At 41.0% G+C, this 19,399-nt stretch overlaps 1 protein-coding gene across 5 annotated transcripts in view; it reads left to right on the top strand.

Annotated features, from left to right (window-relative positions):
• FOCAD (focadhesin) overlaps positions 1 to 19,399 on the top strand; it is a 290,506-nt gene that overhangs the window by 241,154 nt on the left and 29,953 nt on the right. For 3 of the 5 annotated variants that reach the window (XM_059724664.1, XM_006266820.4, XM_019480764.2), the window contains exons 27-30: positions 1,133 to 1,371; positions 4,238 to 4,327; positions 10,186 to 10,333; positions 17,996 to 18,115. In XM_059724664.1, the coding sequence (XP_059580647.1) occupies positions 1,133 to 1,371; positions 4,238 to 4,327; positions 10,186 to 10,333; positions 17,996 to 18,115 (597 nt within the window). The remainder of the gene's footprint in view (positions 1 to 1,132; positions 1,372 to 4,237; positions 4,328 to 10,185; positions 10,334 to 17,995; positions 18,116 to 19,399) is intronic. The other 2 variants (XM_019480765.2, XM_019480766.2) reach the window with 2 other exon arrangements.

Below are 19,399 nucleotides of genomic sequence, written 5' to 3'. Positions count from 1 at the left end.
CTGAGAGATCTGAAACAGTCAGCTCAGGCTCTTGACCTCTGTTGTCACCAAAAGGAGGTCCTGAAACAGCAAAACCAGTATAGTTTTAACACCTTATCCAAATATAACTCCAGACTGACAGAAGCCAAGGAAATTCAGCGACGACTCTGACCAGAATTGCCATGCTGTAACTTATCGAAAAACCTGCCTCCAAAAATAATATGATTTAAAAAGTATATTCTTGAGATGGAGCTTGGGGGTTTAATTTACACAGTTTTCTCTCCCAAAAATACAATATATATTTTTTTTAATGCTTTTTTTCCCCTTCTTCAGTTTTGTAAATTCCACAACAGCCTGTAGAAATCACTGTCTTTCAAGGTGCCTTGCATTCTCATTTGAATATTGTTCTCTTTCTTCCCACAGTTATGCATATGTTAATGCATAAACATCAAGCGATTACATACAGCTAATCCATAGATCTGTAAGTCATGGAAGTCATGTGGATTTCACCATTTAAAAAAAAAAAATGGAAAGGAATTTAAAGCCTTTGTGGAGAATAATTTTTCTGTTGGAAAGCCTAACCACCAGAAATTTTGCAAGATCTGCCGATACTTTTCTACATTAGACTTGATGCCTCTGAAGCATTATAGCAGCATTTTCTTCTCTCTGAATTTCTCACTTTCTATAATTATAGTTATGTTAACATTGCAGCTGTTTTTATTTACCTATCCAGAGAGTGGATCACTTTGCTGCATATTTTAGTAAGGGTTTCAAATATCAAAACAGATCAATATGTTTATCCCCTTACCAGGTATTGGATTCTGTTTTTTCCCCCCAACCTCATGCATATTTTTTACAGTCCTGTATTGAACAATACTTTTTAAACTCTGGAAAGAATAATATGGAGACTGAAATATAAAGCTAGTTAGGGGTTAAAAAAAAGAAAGGAACATTGCTTTCGGCCAGCCACGAGTACCACTTGCTCCCAAATAGAAATACTAGTATGATACTGTATGCTGTATAATTTTAAATGTCTAAAATTCTGAACATTATCTTTGGTAAAAGAAAATTCATTTTCCATCACCAAAGAGGTGTATAAAACCTAAAATTGTCTTCTTCCCCATCCCCCTTTTCCCTCTGCTATGTATACTAGAAATCATATTCAGGGGAAAACACAGCCAGTGCGATTGCTCGCTCCTGCGCAGCCATTGCTTTATCTCTCTTGGTGCCAGTTTTCATTGTATCCTGCAAGGAGAAGGTTGAGGAAGTCCTGAGCATGCTGACTGCCAGGTTACCTGGGAAACCAAATGCTGATGAGTCTCAAGCTGTTCAAATCCACATGGGCCTTGCTTTGGGGATGTTTATCTCGCGTTTGTGTGAAGAAAAAGTCAGGTATGGATTATAGTATACAGCAGGTGTGTAAATAACTTCCTCCTTTTCCCTGTCTGTGGCATTTTAGTTCTGGAGAGTAGAGTGTTTACATTTTGTAGTCAAATGATTCCCGGCGGCTCTGCATTGTTAGTTAAACACAAGCTTTTTTATTGGTCTTCTCTTTCCTCCCTCCTCCATACTGTATTGAATATGTTTCTTTAAATATAACACCAGCAGAGTCACATAAGGATGTTAAGGAGTGGGTTAGCTTCCCTCATTTGATAATAGTAAAATAGCATTCATAAAGATAAGAACATAATTTTTGTGAATGCAGTACTTTTTGTGTACTCCATAAGTAATGACATACAACAATATATGCAGTTACTTAACTCAAACAAAACATCTTGGACAGACTATGAGCTATGAGTGTACTATGAGTGTACATAGTAGGGGTGTGGTATCTTCTTTGAAGATTTGATGCTGATTCTGAGAATCAGTGATTTGGCCATAGACACAGTTTTTAATGTTTTTTTTTCTGCATACCTTGAGGTACCATGCATGACTCATGAACGTTGCGATGGTGGGGCTGATGGAGCTATATATGTGTAATACTTCTATAATATGTCTGTATATGTAGCAATGGTATGTTTGTTATGGAAGTAAGTAGAATTAGTTTTACATGTATATAGATATAGAGCTAGTTAGATATTGATATTCAAAAGCTAGTTACAGTATATAGATAGTAAAGATCTCTCTCTCTCTATATCTCTCTCTATATATAGATAGACATCTATGTAGATATCTCTCTATCTCTATATGTGTGTGTGTATATACACACATACAAACACAGACACACACAAACATGCACACAGATCTACTATCTATATAACTAGCTTTTCCATATCTATATCTAACTAGCTCTATATCTATAACTATATATATGTAAAACTCTCTCAGTATCTACTTACTTCTATAACAAACATACCATTACTACGTATACAGACTTTTTACACAGGTTTGTCTGGCTATAACTATTATTTATATCCTGTGAAGTTAATGGCTCTGAACCACCTGCCTTTGTTTAAATGTGTTTTGTATCAATATACCATCTTGATGCTAAGGAGCTAGAAGGAAGACAAGACTACTCTTTTTATTATTATTATTTTTAAACCAACCACACAACTGGATGATGCATTGCCTCTTGTCCATAGTGCCAACAGAGCAACAGATAAGCCATAAAAAGCTCCTGAGAAAGCAGAATTAGATTTTTGAAACATGTTAGGGAATTAGAGCCATAGTTGGGTTTTGTTTTGTTTTAAAGAAGAATGGTTTTGAAAGACACATTTTCTCAAAAAAGTAATGTTAAATAATAAAGCAAGTCAGCTTTCATGTTTTGCTCACAAAGTTTCTTTCTAGTCATAGATATTAGGGCTGTGCAAAGCTTCAGTCGCTGATTCAATTCAGTGGAGATACAGTCTGTTTCGGTGGCCGAATCTCTGAATCCAAATTGAACCAGAGAACCCTGTAATCTCTCTGAATCACATTGGAACCCTCCAAATCGATTTGGAGAGATTTGGAAGGATTCGGCAATTCAGAAATAAACACAGCTTCAAATGTTTTTTCTACATATCTCTGAGTAGCAAGTGGCTTGTGAATGTTGCAGTGCTGGGGCGGATAAAGTGCCCCACAGAACCACGGGGGCACCCCACCGCGCTTGGCAGCAGACCCGGGAGCGGACCAGAAGCACTTACGGGTCTACCGGGGAGCATGCGGGGGGGGCCCTCCCCGTGCCCCTCTGGCTCAGCGATTGGTGCCTTCTGGGTCTGGGGGGGGCAACCAGGGTCCCCCCGTGGCCTATTGCCACATTGGGGGAGAACCGCGGGGGGGGGCAGATGTGCCCTGCATGCTCCCCAGCAGACCCAGAAGTGGACCAGAAGAAGTTCTGGTCCACTTCTAGGTTGTCTGCCACACACGTGGAGGTCCCCCCAGCACTCCTGTGGGACGCTCCATCTGCCCTAGCATCACAGCATTCACAAGCCATGCTTGGTACCTCGAGGTACGTAGAAAAAACATTTAAAGCTGTGTCTGTGTCTGATTCGCTGATTCTCCAAATTAGCATTGAATCTTCAGATTTGGATTCGGCTGAATCGAATCAGGCACAGTGATCCAAATCAACTAATTGAATCACTGTCCGTGATTTGGACCGAATCCAAATCGAATAGGGTCCGCTTTGCATACACCTAATAGATATAGCTTAAATACATCTACTAAATTTGAGCTTACCTTGGAAGTATTTGGAAAGTATCCACGTTTAGCCTAGAGATTAATTTAGATCAAAACTTTCCTATTCCGTAAGGGGACTGAAAGTGCATTATTTAACCACAAGGTTTCTTGGGAGTGAGGTGCAGTGTGTGTTCAGACATCTTTTCTCCAAATAAGGCCCAAAGGAGTAGAAAGGAAAGGGAGACAGTTTTTCAAGAGCTTCAGAAAATTAAATCTTTAAAACATCATTTCTCTTCAGCCTATGAACAGCGTGACTATGCTTTACCTGAGGACCTGACCAGTAGTTCCCTTCTTCCCTTTCCCCTTCCCCTTTTTTGTGTTGTGTGCTGTAAAGATCTTCTGTTTCTGTTTGAGAGCTGAAAGGAGTAGGAGCTGTATGGGAGTGGGCATCAAAGTATGTTTAAGTATGTCAGTGGTTAGTCCTGGAATTGTATGCGACTTTAAATAAATTAAGAACCATACAGTTATTATTTATAAACTAATATAAAAACCTAATTTAGCAAATAAAGAACTATCTTAAGTGAGAATTTAATTGCTATCAATGTGGCTAATATCATAAAGTAGTCCAAAAAGTAGAACTGTATTTTTGCTTTCTGTTTTATAGTGATGTATCTGGCCAACAGATGAATCTACTTCTAATGAAGTCCCTGGATGCACTGGAAGCTTGCTGCTTTGATACCAGTCTAGAGTACAAGTAGGTTTATTCTATTCTTGGTGCTAGCATTTATGATGATTACTACCATTCATGTAGGGCCATGAAGCTTTAAAAACTGCATATTCTGAATTTAGAACTACAGCTACCCTGTTGCTAAAAGGAGACTGAACCTGCCCTTGAAAACTTTCACCTGAGCCGTGTCTTATAAACGAATCTTACTGTAATTCTTTTAAACATGCTTGTTAACAGACTGTGGAAAGTCTGGTGAGAGAGCTATGTGAGCACACAAAGGAAAAGAACACCAAGAAACACCATTGGGAATATGGTGGAAGAGAGGTTTAGAAATCCAAATCCGTTGTTCAATGGAGGTGGCATAGCAGGCAGTAGCAACAGTTTTAGGTGAAGCGTTGTCGTTCTCCTTACCTGCACATGTTCATTAATGAAAAGCACTTTTGAAAGTGCCCCCTTGGTGCTCTTCTATAGCTGCCAAGATGTTCAATGGAGTCTAGCTGCTGCTTGGGAGCCTATTACTGGAATGTGCATGTGTGCACAATACAGTCTGAGCCACAGGAGCAGCTGCCTCGCATGGCTCCTTTATCTGGGAGAGCCAGCCTGTTAAATTAACAGCTGTGGATGGCATGTAGAATATGGATGGAGGCAAATGTATTTTATTTTCCCAAGCAGGGTTATGCCTCAAGTGCCCTAAAGAGAGGAGCAGACTACCAGCAGGGTCACAAATTTATTGAGGAATATTACACAGTCACCAGCATAGGCTAACCCAGTAAAACCTACAAAATGAATTTTTTTTGTCTACATTATTTGCCATTAAACAGTACATATGTTCCATAAAGTGACATCCCGTGTGCTAGTTATTTCTTTTTAGAATAGGAATGAATTGTGATATGTCTGGTGCTGGTCTCATTTTCTATCTTTTTTTTTTATGCCAATCATTTCCACATTGATTCTTCTCTCACTGAAGATTGAAGAGCAACAATTTCTGTTCTCTCCCCCACATATTCTGTACCTTGTGAAAAACCCATGAGGGGTCACAGCTGCACTTCATTGGGCTATGAACTTGGAAATCTTACTTTGGATTCAGATCTGAGTTGTTCTGCCCCTTGACTGGCATAGAATAAGGCACATGGTGCACTGGGAACTGTATCAGCTGCATCACTTTGCTGTACTCACTGCTGTGTGTTTGCCTGCCCTATTAGCCAGAGATAAAAGCTTCACAGTAGCAGCCAAAATAGACTCCTCTACCAACACGAGGTAGTAGGTAGACAGAAGTACATGAAACAATGGCAAGGAGGGGAGGGAGGATTCAAGTTTTTTTTGTTTATTTTTTTCCCCTGCTTGACAAAGTTTAACTCTAGGGGTTTTAAAAAAGCTAGGTATAAAATTGGCATGTAATACTTTTTCTTTTTTCAATTGAGCAAGAAAGTAATTTTAAGCTGTGGATGCTGTTGACTCTAGTCTTGTAATGGCAGTAGTCTCCAAGTTGGTGTCCACTATTTTTTTAAAGTAAAGCCTTTTAGTCTGTGCTTTAGAAACTTCTGTTTATGGGAGTTAAATTGCCATACCATAAACTACCTTCATCATCTGCTATAAATTGAAAATGCCGTGCCATTTGTTCTCTTCCTGCCAAAAATAAAAGGTGTCTTACACCAAAAATAGTTTCCTTTCTCATTACAGGCATCATATTTAGCATGCCTCTGAAATCTGACTGTGGTGATAGCTCACCCACAGCAAATTCATTGTGCTGGCTTGATTTAAAAGGTGTGTAGCTTTTATTAAGATCCCTGTCTGTTCAGCTTGCCATGTGGTTGGAGGCAGAATATTTTATACCATGCTGCCATCTAGTGGAAAAGAAATCTGACCATGATTTTTTTCCACTCTTGTACAGTAGTAATTTTGTCTGAGTACAGGTTTCTGATATGTGGCACGCCCCCAGAAGCATTGTGGAAAATCAGTCACTGTGCCAATTAGCAGACATTTAAAGGGTGTTCATTGAGGCTTCCCATCCATTGAAGGGCATTATGGATTCTTGCTTCATGTCTGCTTAAAAGAAAACTTTCACAGACTGTGCCTTACACAAAATAGGAGTTCACACAACTTTGTACACACTTGGCTGATCATGTCAGTCCTGATAACAGTATTGTTCATACCAGTTCTTTGTTTACTCTATTTAATTGGAATAATTCTTTTTTGCATTTTAGTTAAGAAATTCCTTACTAATTTGTTGAAAAAAACAACAAAGACATGGAGTTACTTCAAGAAAAGAATAAGCAACACGATTGCCTATATTTTAGTAGAAAACACCTGCTCACCTAACCAAACAATTAAATAAAGATGGTGTTTTGATATTCCCAAGTTGCTCAGCTGTGGACATGATATAATATGCAGCTAAATCTCTCTCTATGAAAAGCCTGCCTTAAGCACGATACTCAGCATTGATATCCCCTTCCACCTAAAAATCCTCCATCTAACAAACTGGGAACCAGTGAAAGTTGAAGGGGAAATACCTAGAATAAATATAAATTGATAAAACTGTATAAAAATAGAACTATCTGAAACAAAAATTTGCACTAGAAAGGGGAAATGTTAGAGAGACGGAAGTTTACTAGGGACTTAGCTATAGCTGTAGCTATTGATAGATAGTTATAACAGTAGTTATTGATACTATTGATTTTACATAGAAGGCGCTCAGAGGTTATAATGGCAAGACAAGTATAAATCCCTGAGATAGGGATGGGAGAAGAAGGGAGAGGGGAAGAGAGAGAATTAAGTATTGTTGAAATCTATAGATATGCATGGTACTATTGAATATGTGTTAATATGTAAGTATGTATAAAATAGGATGTTTTGGGGGGAGGGTTTTAGACAAATAGTTTAACTTGTAGACGCCTTGATTATGGAAACTACACAACAGTTTCCAGAGAGAAAGAGAGACAGGCAGCTTCAAGATGTATTTATATTTATTACTATTAATCCTTTTTCTGTTATTGATCTAAGTTTTATTAAATATATTATCTTTCTGGAAGCATATCCAAAAGGATTACAGGGAACAGATAGAGAAAAGCAAGTGAAAGACAGCTTTCTAATGATGACCATTTGTTATAAAATTCATGCACAGACAGCAGATATATTATACTGTCTCTGGTCCTTATTTTGTAAATCAGTCTAGAAAGTTTTTCCCTTTCTAAACCAAAGTAAAACACTTAAGCTGTGTCCAGATGAGTGTGGCCGTGCCATACGCAGACACGTCTGCAGTGCCACATACTACATGTTCATGTGTTCTCCACGCTGCAAGGGAGCAGCACGGGGGTGTTTTTTGACCCTTAGATATCCAGGGGTCAACAAAAACTCGCGGGGGAAAAAAAAGCAGAGCAGCTCATGGAAGGGTAGTATGTGCCACTCAAAACTGGAATCAGGCCAGCTGGAGCCACACACTGGCTGTTGGCTAGCCTCTGTGTGGCAGGATCACCACTGCTGCAGCCCCAGGAGGCCCCCAGTACCCCAGGTAAGGCTGCTGGAGCCAGCCTCCCCAGCCACCTGGGGTAACTTGTCACATGGCAGAGCACTTGTGCCACAGGCGTTCCACAGGGACAACTAGCGGCAGCGCAAGGTGGAACCAAACGTCCATGCAAGTGCGGACACATCCTGAGTGTTTAACCCTGACCTCTTCATGGTCAACACATTCACCAAGTTTTGCAGAACACCAAAAAGTGGGATATTTGTGGCTTACCATATATATTTTCCTTACTAAGGGTATATTTTAACTACTCTTGCAGATGTGTTTTTCTGTATAAATCTGTGGCATAGTTGACCTGGTCTACAACTACTAGAAGCAAAAATTAGTGATTGTAGGTGTAAAAAAAATGAAGGTTGATGCTTAAGTGCTTAATATATTTGCAGCCAAAATCTCTCTGAATAATAAGATGCCTTGCCTCTACAAAGCTCTTAATAAGAACAAATAACTGTTTGAAAGCTGGACAGGGTATGACTTCAAGCATTTTTTTACATGACTGTCATTAATTCTTAATAAGAGAACTCTGGTTCCACACAATTCAGTGTAAAAAACCCCCCACTACAGTGGTGTCAGAATTTGACTCTTTAACCATATAACACATTTTTTAAAAAATCATATAATAAATACATGTGTTTTGTTAGGACTGCTTGTGAAACACCTACATACTTCTCTCTAGTACTGTACGCTGAATATTCCACAAGAGAAAAACATTATTGCTGTTATCTTAGAGATACTAAAATAAGGCTACATACATGTACTATGACAGTTAAGGTATTTTATTGTTGAAATGCACTGGAATTTTGATTTGTTTTTTAAGCAGCCATATAGATTGTGCGTGCGTGTGCACACACACACACGTATATATCTATATATATATGTATATATTAAAGACAAAATAGTAAATTGGAGAAGCCCACAAACTCTCCACCCATTCACAAAAATGAGTGTTTGTAACAAAATTTATTCCCTTTCTGTTTGTGTGTATGTTTAAAGTGTTGTCAAACTAAAATTTTGTGTTGGGTAATTAAACTAACTAGGAATATTATTTACCTTCTTATAGACAACCATTGGCATATTTTATCAAGTTTCATAGTATAAAATTGCGTGTAAAGAAAACTTGTGATAATCCATTTAGTTGGTTGATTTGTTACTGCATTTACCTGAATTTAAGACAACCCGCCAACTAGATTCTATACTTGGAAAATTATAAATGTGTTATGATTTTCCATGTTTACAATATAATTAGTGGGAAATTGTATTAATTTCCTGCCTCCCAATCAACTGCTATGCCAGAGAAAGCAATGGCTGGGGGCATGGAGCCAGACCCCTACTTCTTGCCCTTCCTGTCTAATTCCCACTACTTGCCCTCCTGCTGCCTGCCTCTCCATGCCTGGGGTTGTCCCATGGTGTCTGCTCCCCCCTGCAGCCTGCCCTCCAAACTTTGCCTCCCCATATCTCAGCCTTCCTCCTCAACCTGTGCCTGTCCATGCCACCTATCCCCTCCATGTCACTTACCTTCTGCTTCTGCATCTCTGCTCCAACTCCATGGCAGTCAGCAGCAGCAGCAGTCCTGGCCCAGCCAGCCCAGGGAGGAGCAGCTTTATCTCCCAGGTGAGCCAGGTCATGCCTGGAGGGACTGGAGGTGAAGCAGAAGGTAAGGGGAAGAGTGGGTAGCTGTTGCAGGGTAGGGGTGTAGGCTGCATAGTCTCCCCCATGCATCCCCCAAGCTGCACACATGGGTCTTCCCTGTTTCCCCCTTCCCCTACCAAACAAACCATCCTGGTCCTGGGCAGGCAGTGGCTTAGCTCTGGCTTCAGCCCTGAGCCCACGGCCAAAGTTAGAGCTGAGCTGCTGCCTGCCTTGGGCTGCTACTTAAATCCAAGACAAGGCTTTTCCCCTTATGTTGATTGCGGGAGGAAACACCTCATTTTGGATTTGAGTAAATACTCAAATCGTAAGTTCAATAAGCTAAAGAGGATTGTTGCTGCCATATACTACCTCTATTTTATGTTGATAAACAGTGCCTCTATCCATGAAGCTATTGCCAACTCCTTTGGCTGTTGACAAGCATTATACATTCAAAGTTGTGGCTGAAGTATTTTTTATGTTTATTTTTGTTTAATTTATTAAGTATAACTATGAACTCTCCCATTGTTTTTAAAGGATATCTCTAGTTCAAATGAGTCCTCAGGACTTCTGCTGTTGTTGTATTTTACACTAAATTGACTGCTGATGTTTAAAAGCTGATATTGCCATATCTGACATCCATTTACTGCATGAGCTTTACATTTAGAAATGATAGATTCCCAAAGCCATCTTTGCTTATTTAACCCTACACTCCCATTCTGTTTTCCCTCTCTCTTTAAAGCACTGGATGCATCTTGGGAGTAGGACTTGTTCTTTCACTTATGAGTCACACCAGCCAAACAGAGTCACGAGTTCACATCTCTTCCTCACTACAAAAACTCTGCAACTACCTGGATGAAAGTGAGGATCAAAGCAGAACATTCCAGGAGGTAGGATTGTTTAAGCAAAACTTTCTAATTTTCTCTCTTCTCTTACCAGTTCTTCCTGATAACACATCTTTATACTGAAGTCATATCCATATATAGTTTATTACTATTACTTTGAAATTGTCTTCATTCTCTCTGTGCCTTACGTTGACTTGTTTTTTTTTTCTTTTATAGTAACATTCCAGCTTCAATTTTTCCAAACAAAAATAGAATTTAGTAATTTCCAGTAGTGATGTGCAGGTGTAAAGAAAATTAAATCATCGCAGTGCTTTGCCTCTAATCTCTCTCATATACCTAAAATAAACTTGGGCCCAGGTCTCTAAAGATATTTAGGCACCTACCTCTTATCCAAGTGAATAGAAGTTGTGTGCCTAGAAAGGCCTAAATGCCTTTGTGGAGCTAAAACTTTCTTGTTTTGTTTTAGCTCCTTTGCTGCAAAGAGTAGTCTCCCACAAAGTACACAGCAAACTTCAACCCTTCCCCTTGCAAAGGTGGTCTTTGCTACCTTCTTTGAAAATTCCTTTCATTTTGGTAGTGTAAACACAGCAGGAGCACTGCTGTGGCCATGGGTTTTTTCTGTATTTCTTACTATAACAGTTCTCAAGAATTTTAGAAGTCAGGTGTACTAGGTTTAAGAGCAACATTATTTATATAGTGCCAATTGTGCATGGAACTTAACAGACAAATAAGACATGATCCCTGCCCCACAGGATTTCCAGTCTAAGTTGTGAGGTGACTTGAGTAGGGAAGCTGACAAAGCCAGGAAAAGAGTAATGGAGAGCAACAGTAAGAGCATGTGTTTATATTTAAAATGTTATCTGACATGTTTAAGCCCATTGCAAGCTAAACTGTTGAATCATGTAACCCTCTGTTTTTATAAGGGATTTATTATGTATTAATACAGAGTTCCCCCTTTTTTACACAACTTTTAAAAGCTCTTTGTATTTTAATAAACATATAATATTTTGAAGTTAAATTATTGTTGGCAGCTTACAGTTCCTGGATCAATTATTAAAATGATTTATAACTATAAAATCATTTCTGAACCCATAAACTCCTAAAGTGTTTTAGTGAAGTTAAACAGGTGTGCAGACTTTATATAGGGTCATTGCAGCAACTGAGGAGGTAAAATACAGCAGCTGTTTAACATCGCAGAACAGTACAGGATAATAAAGTAAAGCATCCCTTTTATTCCAGGAGGGTGGTATGTAATTTCATCAGTTAGAATTTGCCAAAGAACCTGCCGTTCTTACAAAAAGTCTTATAGGACCTTTAATGAACCAAAGCAATTAGGATCCCAGGCTGTTACAGTTGTACAACCACAACTCCTATTGCTACATATTGTCTGCTAAAAGCTATGCAGAGCATTATTTGTACACAGCTCAATTGTTGCCTGTCCTTGATAGCAGGTGCTGTCTGATTCTCTTGTATTAGTACACCATACTGCTACATACAGTGTGTGGAGAGGAGGCAGGCTCTAAGGAGCTGAGAAGTTTCCTCTCTTGTAGTTGAGTAGGAAGAAGTGGCAGGAGGGGGGAGAATCTTGACTTCACCTTCACAGTGTTACTTGAAAACATAATTATACCATAATCTTGGAGTGTGCACAGTGAAAGGCATAGTCCTTTCACCCTTTGATTCCCTCCCTGTAGCATTAGAGAATATGGTTTAGAGCAAGGGTGTCAAACTCCTTTGGCCCACCTAGGGCAGATGCAGACCATGGGGCTCCTTACAGGCTGGATCCAGATCCACCTCTGGCAGCAGGGCAAGCAGCAGCAGCATTAACTGCTGCAAGTTCTTGAGCCACAGGGATTAATGCACCTGTCGTTTGACTCTTGACTGCCAACACGTGCCCCCAGTAGGGCTACAGCAGTGGGACCCATTTAGCAGTGGTCTTCATCCCCAAATTCCCAGTCCCTCTAGGATCTCTGGAGGCCATACCTTGACAGCCCTGATTAAGAGTCATTGGAGGTGACAGTTTGGAGAGTTATGAGGCTGTTCCCTTAGGCAGTTTCAAAAGCAGTGCAATAATGTTCTGTAGGGGTGTGCAAAGCTTCGGTTGCTGATTTGATTCAGAGAAGATTTGACCCAATTTTGGAGGCTGAATCATCAAATCTGAATTGAATCGGGAGACCCATAAAAACTTCTGAATTGATTCAGAACATCTGAATCGATTCAGAAAAGATTCAGAGAAAGATTTGGTGATTCAGAAGGCAGTCTTGCAGGGAAACAGGAACTAAGAAGAGGGAGGAGGAGTGGGGGGGAAAGACTGACATCTGTAGCTAGCCAGTGACTGTGATCTTTCTCCGAGTTCCCTTCCAATGATAGTGCTCTGGGGAAGGGATATAGAAACAACATACTTCACTTCATCGACCTCCTAGATACAAAACCCCATGGACTCAATATAGACATTGGATATATAACACACTGTAACCTGCCTGACATCTGACTCCCTGAGTACATGTCCACTTTTACCTGCTCCATCTCCCCTCCCCCAGCCTGTCTCTCACCCCCTGACACCTCAGTTTACATTTTCACTGGCTGGCTTTTCTGCCTGCATACCAGCTTCTGGCTTCTTTACTGTTCATTCCACCCAGGAAGACCACACACACCAACTGCATATGCTTCCTCAGCCTGACAAAGGGTTTTTAAACCCAAAAGCTTGCTAAGATATATTTCTCTAACTATTCAGTTGGTCTAATAAAATATATCAGATTGACCCAAAGCACCTTGTCTGCCTGTGTCCTTAGACCAACACAGCTACAACCTACACCCCTTAACACACACGGGATACGAGTTTTGCTTTCAGAATCTTGAGGTGCACTTTCACAGAAACCCCTGCACCTGTTTCCTTGAAACCTGGCAGGCCTCATGCCATCAGAAGGGGCTACCATCTCTGCTATTTTCATCAAATTCCGCCTTAAAATGACAGTTATAGGTATTCCAATGATTCCCCATTATAGTCTATGGCCAAATCACCGAATCTCTCCGAATCGGCACCAAATCTTTCATAGCCGATTTGGCCAAATCAATTTGGGATACTGACCTGAATCACTCCTCCAAATTGGCCGAATCCGAATCCAAATTGAATACTTCCCTATTTGCACAGGCCTAATGATCTGCCCCATATACAGCACAATAATGCTCTGCCCCATATAGTTAGTTAAATCATAAAGTGATGATCCAGCACATGGAGGGAACAGAGTGCCACATACTGCACTGCATACAGCATCGATTCATTAAATATTTCCATAGTACACAGTAGAGCATGCCGACTGGCTATATTTTTGGTATCATTTTATGCAGAAGTTACACATCAGTACACTTAAGGTTAACCAGTAGAAATAGTCCTCTCATTGAATGCTCAGATCCCCTGCATGCCTTGTTTTCTACTGTCCTGACCTGAGGTTAACATAAAAAAAAAAGTGTAGTATGCTTGGAGAATAGCTCCATTAGGGGATGTGGGCATATGTCCATTAAGGATCATATTACTTTGTATGCAGAGAAGTGTGCAGTTACCTTCTCCTGTTTTGATGTACTTTTACTAGACCGATTAAAATTGATGGTGGTGCTCCAGAGCTCTCAGGGATGCAGGGCCATATCGTTATATAACTTTTGTTCCTATTCAGTATGCTGAGTACTAGGGCTGTGCAAAACTTCGGGTGCTGATTTGATTTGGATGAGATTCAGCCCAATTTGGTGGCCAAATCTCCAAATCCAAATTGAATCAGGGGATCAATTATAAGGTTTGATTCGAAGCTCTCCGAATCAATTTGGAAAGGATTCAAAGAGCTTCGGCGATTTGGGTAGTCCCCGCCTGCTGCAGCAGGGAGCTAGGCCCAGATTCCATGCTGGTAAGTAGGGGGTGGGGGAGGGGACCATGGGTAGAACCCCTCCAGGCCCCATCCCCTGCCTGCTCCCCCAGCCCTCCTGAGCACCTCCAACCCCTGCCTGCTTTTCCAGCCCACTCCTCCCCCCCATGGCTGCCCTGCCCAGCCAGCTCCTGGCCCTTTATAAAAAAAACAAAACATAGACCCAACTCGCCTGCTGTTGCAGTGGCATCAGGGCTTCTGCGGGTTTGTGGCAGAGCCCCCCATGCAGCGTGGGACAGTGTGGGGCAGCAAGGATTGCCTGGCAGCAGCCCAGCAGCCGGTGAGTCAGGGCTTTTTTTTTTTTTTAAGGGCTGGGAGTTGGGGCAGGTGAGGCAGCCATGGTGGCGGGGGGGGGGGGGGTCAGGGGGCTCATGGCAGAGCCCCCCATGCAGTGTGGGACAGTGCGGGTAGCAGGGATTGCTCCCCTGCCTGGCAGCAGCAAGTGAGTTGGGGCTTGCTTGTTTTTTTTCAAAGATCTCAGAGCTGGGGTTGGGCGGGGTTGGGAGAACGGGCGGGGGATGGGGCCTGTGCAATTTGGAGATTTGACTAATTCTACAGCAGCCAAATCTGCAAATTGATTTGGGACAATGATTTGCATCGCTATATCAAATCACTGTCCCCCGAATCGGCCAAATCTGAATTCAAAGTGAATATTAGCCACTTCACACAGGCCTACTGAGCACTCCACACCTATCTGCATTGTACAGAGCTGAACACTCTCTCATCAGTACCCTGTCTTTTTGCACCCATGTGTTTCTTAGAAGTCTCATGTAAATGGTAAACTAACCCAAACCCTGTTACATATGGGCACTTACATCACCAAAGCCTGTGCCCCCAAAGTGACTTTCTTTCAGCATATGAGGCCCTGATGGCCATGCTGAGAAGTGTGGGGGAAGTCAAGCAAAATCTTATTATCTGCAATTTAAAAAAAAGTTTGGATTTAAAAGAAGCATCTGCCCAAAAGATGACTCTAAAGAAATGATAAATGCAATTGTAATAACCTTTTCTGTCATAACTGTAATTATTCTAGCACATCACTGTATGTATTTTAAAATGTACTGTTGGTATCCCATGTTACCTAGAAGTATTTATAATCTTCATTGTATGTATTATTACTAGGGGTGTGCAAAGCAGATCCTATTGGATTTGGATTCAGGCCAAATCAGGGACAGTGATTCGATTAGTTGATTTGGATCGCTGTCCCTGATTCGATTCAGGCAAATCCAGATCTGAAGATTCAATGCTGATTTGGAGAATTAGCGATTCGGACACAAACACAGCTTTAAATGTTTTTTCTACGTACCTCGAGGTACCAGCGTGGCTCGTGAATGCTACAATGCTGGGGCAGATGAAGTGCGGGGGGGCCCTCTGGAGTACTTCTGGTCCACTTCCGGGTCCTGTGGGGAGCACACAGGCCCCCCTTCCCCCCCTTGCTCCCCCTCAATGTGGCAATAGGCTGTGGGGGGACCATGGGTGCCACCCCAGACCCAGGAGGCACCAGTCACTGAGCCAAAGGGTCATGGTGGGGGGTCCCCCATGTGCTTCCCGGTAGACCCGGAAGTGGACCAGAAATGCTTCTGGTCCACTTACGGGTTTGCTGCCAAGTGCAGTGGGGAGCCCCCTGCAGTTCTGTGGGGCGCTCCATCTGCGCCAGCCTTGCAGCATCCACGAGCCTCCTGGTACCTTGAGGTATGTAGAAAAAACATTTAAAGCTGTGTCTGAATCACTGAATCTTTCTGAATCAATTCGGAGGGTTCCAATTTGATTCAGAGAGATTAAAGGGTTCTCTGATTTGATTCAGCGGCTGAATCTCTGAATCTGAATTGCGCCGAATCTCCACCGAATCAAATTGGCAACTGAAGCTTCGCACAGCCATAATTATTACCCTTCTCTTGGCTGACACTAAACCAGGGATCTTTTTACCAACTCTGCACTTGTCAATAAATAAATAAAGGTCTTATCTTACCCTTTGGGAAGAGAGAGAAAATCTTGGTATCCTGGCCAGATTTTTTTTTCTCTTAGTATTTTACAGTATTAAAGAATTGAGGTCTTTTTGAGTTCATAATGGCTGTTGATGGAGCTTGCATAGGTTCATACTGTACTACCAGTATGAAACAGTTTTCCTTTATATACTGCTTCTGAGACTATGAAAATGTCCTTATGAACCCATCTTCTGTAATCTTCTGTAAACTTTATTTGCTAGAATCATGAAATTTAGGATATATCATAAAATTTCTCACCTTCTCCAAAAGGACAGTACAGGAGACCCTCACCATTTGCGGCAGATACATTCTAGGGATCCTCACGAGTAGGGAAATCCATGAATACTGTACTGTACCAATAATAGGCTAGGATAAACAGGCTGGAGACAGTAATTCCAATAAAATGCTAACTAGCATTTTATTCCCTGCTCTAATAAAACCTTTAGTTGATACTGCCACGTACTGACTGTAAAAGTATCACCAGAGTGCAGTAATAAGGTGTCATCATGCTGTATGGGAAGAGACCATGGGTTGGTGTGGTGCACCACAAATATTTGAAACCGTGAATCACAGATAGAAAGGGTTTCCTGTAAATACAAACTCTATATCAATGAAGATTTGATTACACATAAATGCATGCAACTAAAGACACCAGAGTTACAGCTAAATCAATATTGTAAGTAGTGGTTTCTCCCTTAAGAACTCACATACCTAACTAACAAACACTTAATTACTAGTAATTGTTAGTTACTAACTCTTTATAACAACTGGTCATGCAGTCTGGGTTGAAGCACTGGGTTGCCACAGCATAAGGTTTTCATACATTTGGAGAGTATCATTAAGTCATGACTTATAGGGTCTCTGACACATGTTACAGTTGAGAAGTAATTAACTGGTTAATCACTTCTTTAGTAATGACATAGCCATGCATTTGTTCAATTCATGGCCTGATAAAACAAGGAATAAGTGAAGAAGTTATTACGTCTATTTTGTGTAATAACAACTTTGTGGTTGGTTCCTATCACACCTTTAATTGTGTGTAACCAGTGGCCTCCAAAGCATGGTCAGTGATTGGAGCTTTCATTTGGGGGATGGGGTGGGGGGGGCACTTGCACTCCTGTAGCTGGGGACCCTGTCAGCTGATCAGAGCTCCCAGCCATGGGAGCGCGTGATGTGCCCCCCATGGCTGAGAGCTCCAGTCAACTGATGGGGCTCCCAGCCACAGAAGCCAAGATTGCCAGTGCAGAGGTGATCTGGGATCATGATCCTAGGTTCCCTTTGCACTGACAGTATGGTATGATGGGGTCTGATGCTCAGTTCCACAGTCATGCCTCTAACCATGCATGTGTGGCATAGCAGGAAGCACAGTTGTTGGGACTGCACATCAGATCCCAACACCTTTTCCCTGTCTGTCAGTGGCCTAATTGTAATACTTCTTGTTAGTGGCCAGCTGTTCTGTTTTGGGTGGTGTTCTACACTTAATACAAAGCATACAGCAGCATTGGAAACCATGTGGAAACTCATTTAGGTTTCATGGTTTTACAGTGCATCTAATAATACAGTGCATCTTCATGGCAGTCTCCACATTTTATTTCTCTTTTTCCTCAAACTAAATCTGGTTGAATTTGAGGGGGGAGTTATTGATTATCCAGGATGGAATAGCTAGGAACCTTGGTGTTCCCAGTAGTAACACCAAGGTTATGAGTAACACCATGTGGAATCTACAGTAGTAAGTAACTGAAACCCTGATCCTACCTGGGGAAATGTTAAGTTTTCTGACTTGTATTTTTTTTAATTGTATCTCCTTTTATTAGATCCTTGCCTATTCCATTGCCTGTTCCTGCATCTCTGCTTTCAGTGTTAGAATCATAGAAGCAGAGGAAGCTGACAAGGTTATGAACAAGTTGCGGACTTTAACAGAAAATAATCAGCAGGTTATATCCACAACGTGGATTCCTTACTTTCTGTTATGCTTTTTAAATGTCCTTTCTTTTGTACCATATACATTACATCCTCTTCCATCTATGCCAGTATTAGATGGAAGTCTCTTAGGACCTCTCAGGTATCTGTTGAAACAGTGTAATTTGAAGATGGTACCTTCAAGGCCATTTGTTTTATTCATGTATTTCTTATAGCAGCAGCTCATACTCTATCACTAAAATATTAAATAAAAACGGAATTTATATATATAAACATGTCTAAAAGAAAAGCTTATACTTTTCCAGTTGCATTCCCAAGGTTTTTTCTTCCTAGGCAAATATCCTTTCTCTGCCTTTCTCTTAGACTTATGGACAACTAAATTTTAATCTTCCTGTAGATATTAAACAGCAGATCATAGTCACAATCCTAACCAATTCAGATTAATGTCTCAAACTCAGATTTCTTTAGGTAGCCTTTTACCCACTTGGTACTACTGAATTTTCCCACTAACAGATGACAGCTCAGCATCTTCCCATTACCTCAGAATCCCTTGGTTGCTCATCAGTCACAATTTGACTCCCTGAGTATCAGTAACCCAGTTTCAGTGTTGCTCCTGTCTGTCCACTATCCACTGATTGACAATGTGGTGTTATACAACCTGTTAGAATCAAAACTGATCTTTGCAATAATCGCAATAATCAGCAGCCTTTTATTTTACTGGGGACGTAAAATTAGGGATCTCTTTTCTAACCATTTTCCTTCATGTTAGAAAACCATTCTCTAATACAGAGGCTTCCATACTGTAGCCTTTGGTTATTGGGTACCCATTGAGCATGTTCAGACAGCTGGCTGGTTCCATGGTGCTGGTTTTTCCTTCTTTCCAACTGCTAACTCGGGGTAAAGAAGCTAATTTGTATGATGTACTTTCCAAATATTACTGTCTTATATGAAAAATTACTGTGGTTGTTATGAGAATGCTGCATAATGGTGAATGAGGATGTTGGCGTTCCATGAAAACATGAATGGGTGAGAACTTGATCCCTGAGACAGTCATAGGATAAAATGTCATCCACCCTGTGAAGACTTGGGGAACACCCTACTCTAAAACACAAAAAATTACTCTAGTGTAGAAATTTTTGTTAAGACTCAATTCTTGTCATGGGAGGTGTCCAGGTATTTCAACTGTTAGATTGTCTCCATCCAGTGGCATCTTCCTCTTCTCTAGTTTCAGAAGACCCCTGATTATTTCCAAATGCTTAACTTCAATTACATCCAAAATCCACTGATTTCAGTAGGAT

The sequence above is a fragment of the Alligator mississippiensis genome, chromosome 3 (assembly GCF_030867095.1).
Source record: "Alligator mississippiensis isolate rAllMis1 chromosome 3, rAllMis1, whole genome shotgun sequence".
NCBI classification, from domain to species: Eukaryota; Metazoa; Chordata; order Crocodylia; family Alligatoridae; genus Alligator; species Alligator mississippiensis.
The sequence above is the reverse complement of the archived record's forward strand: the minus strand, read 5'-3'. Positions and strand labels throughout refer to the sequence as shown.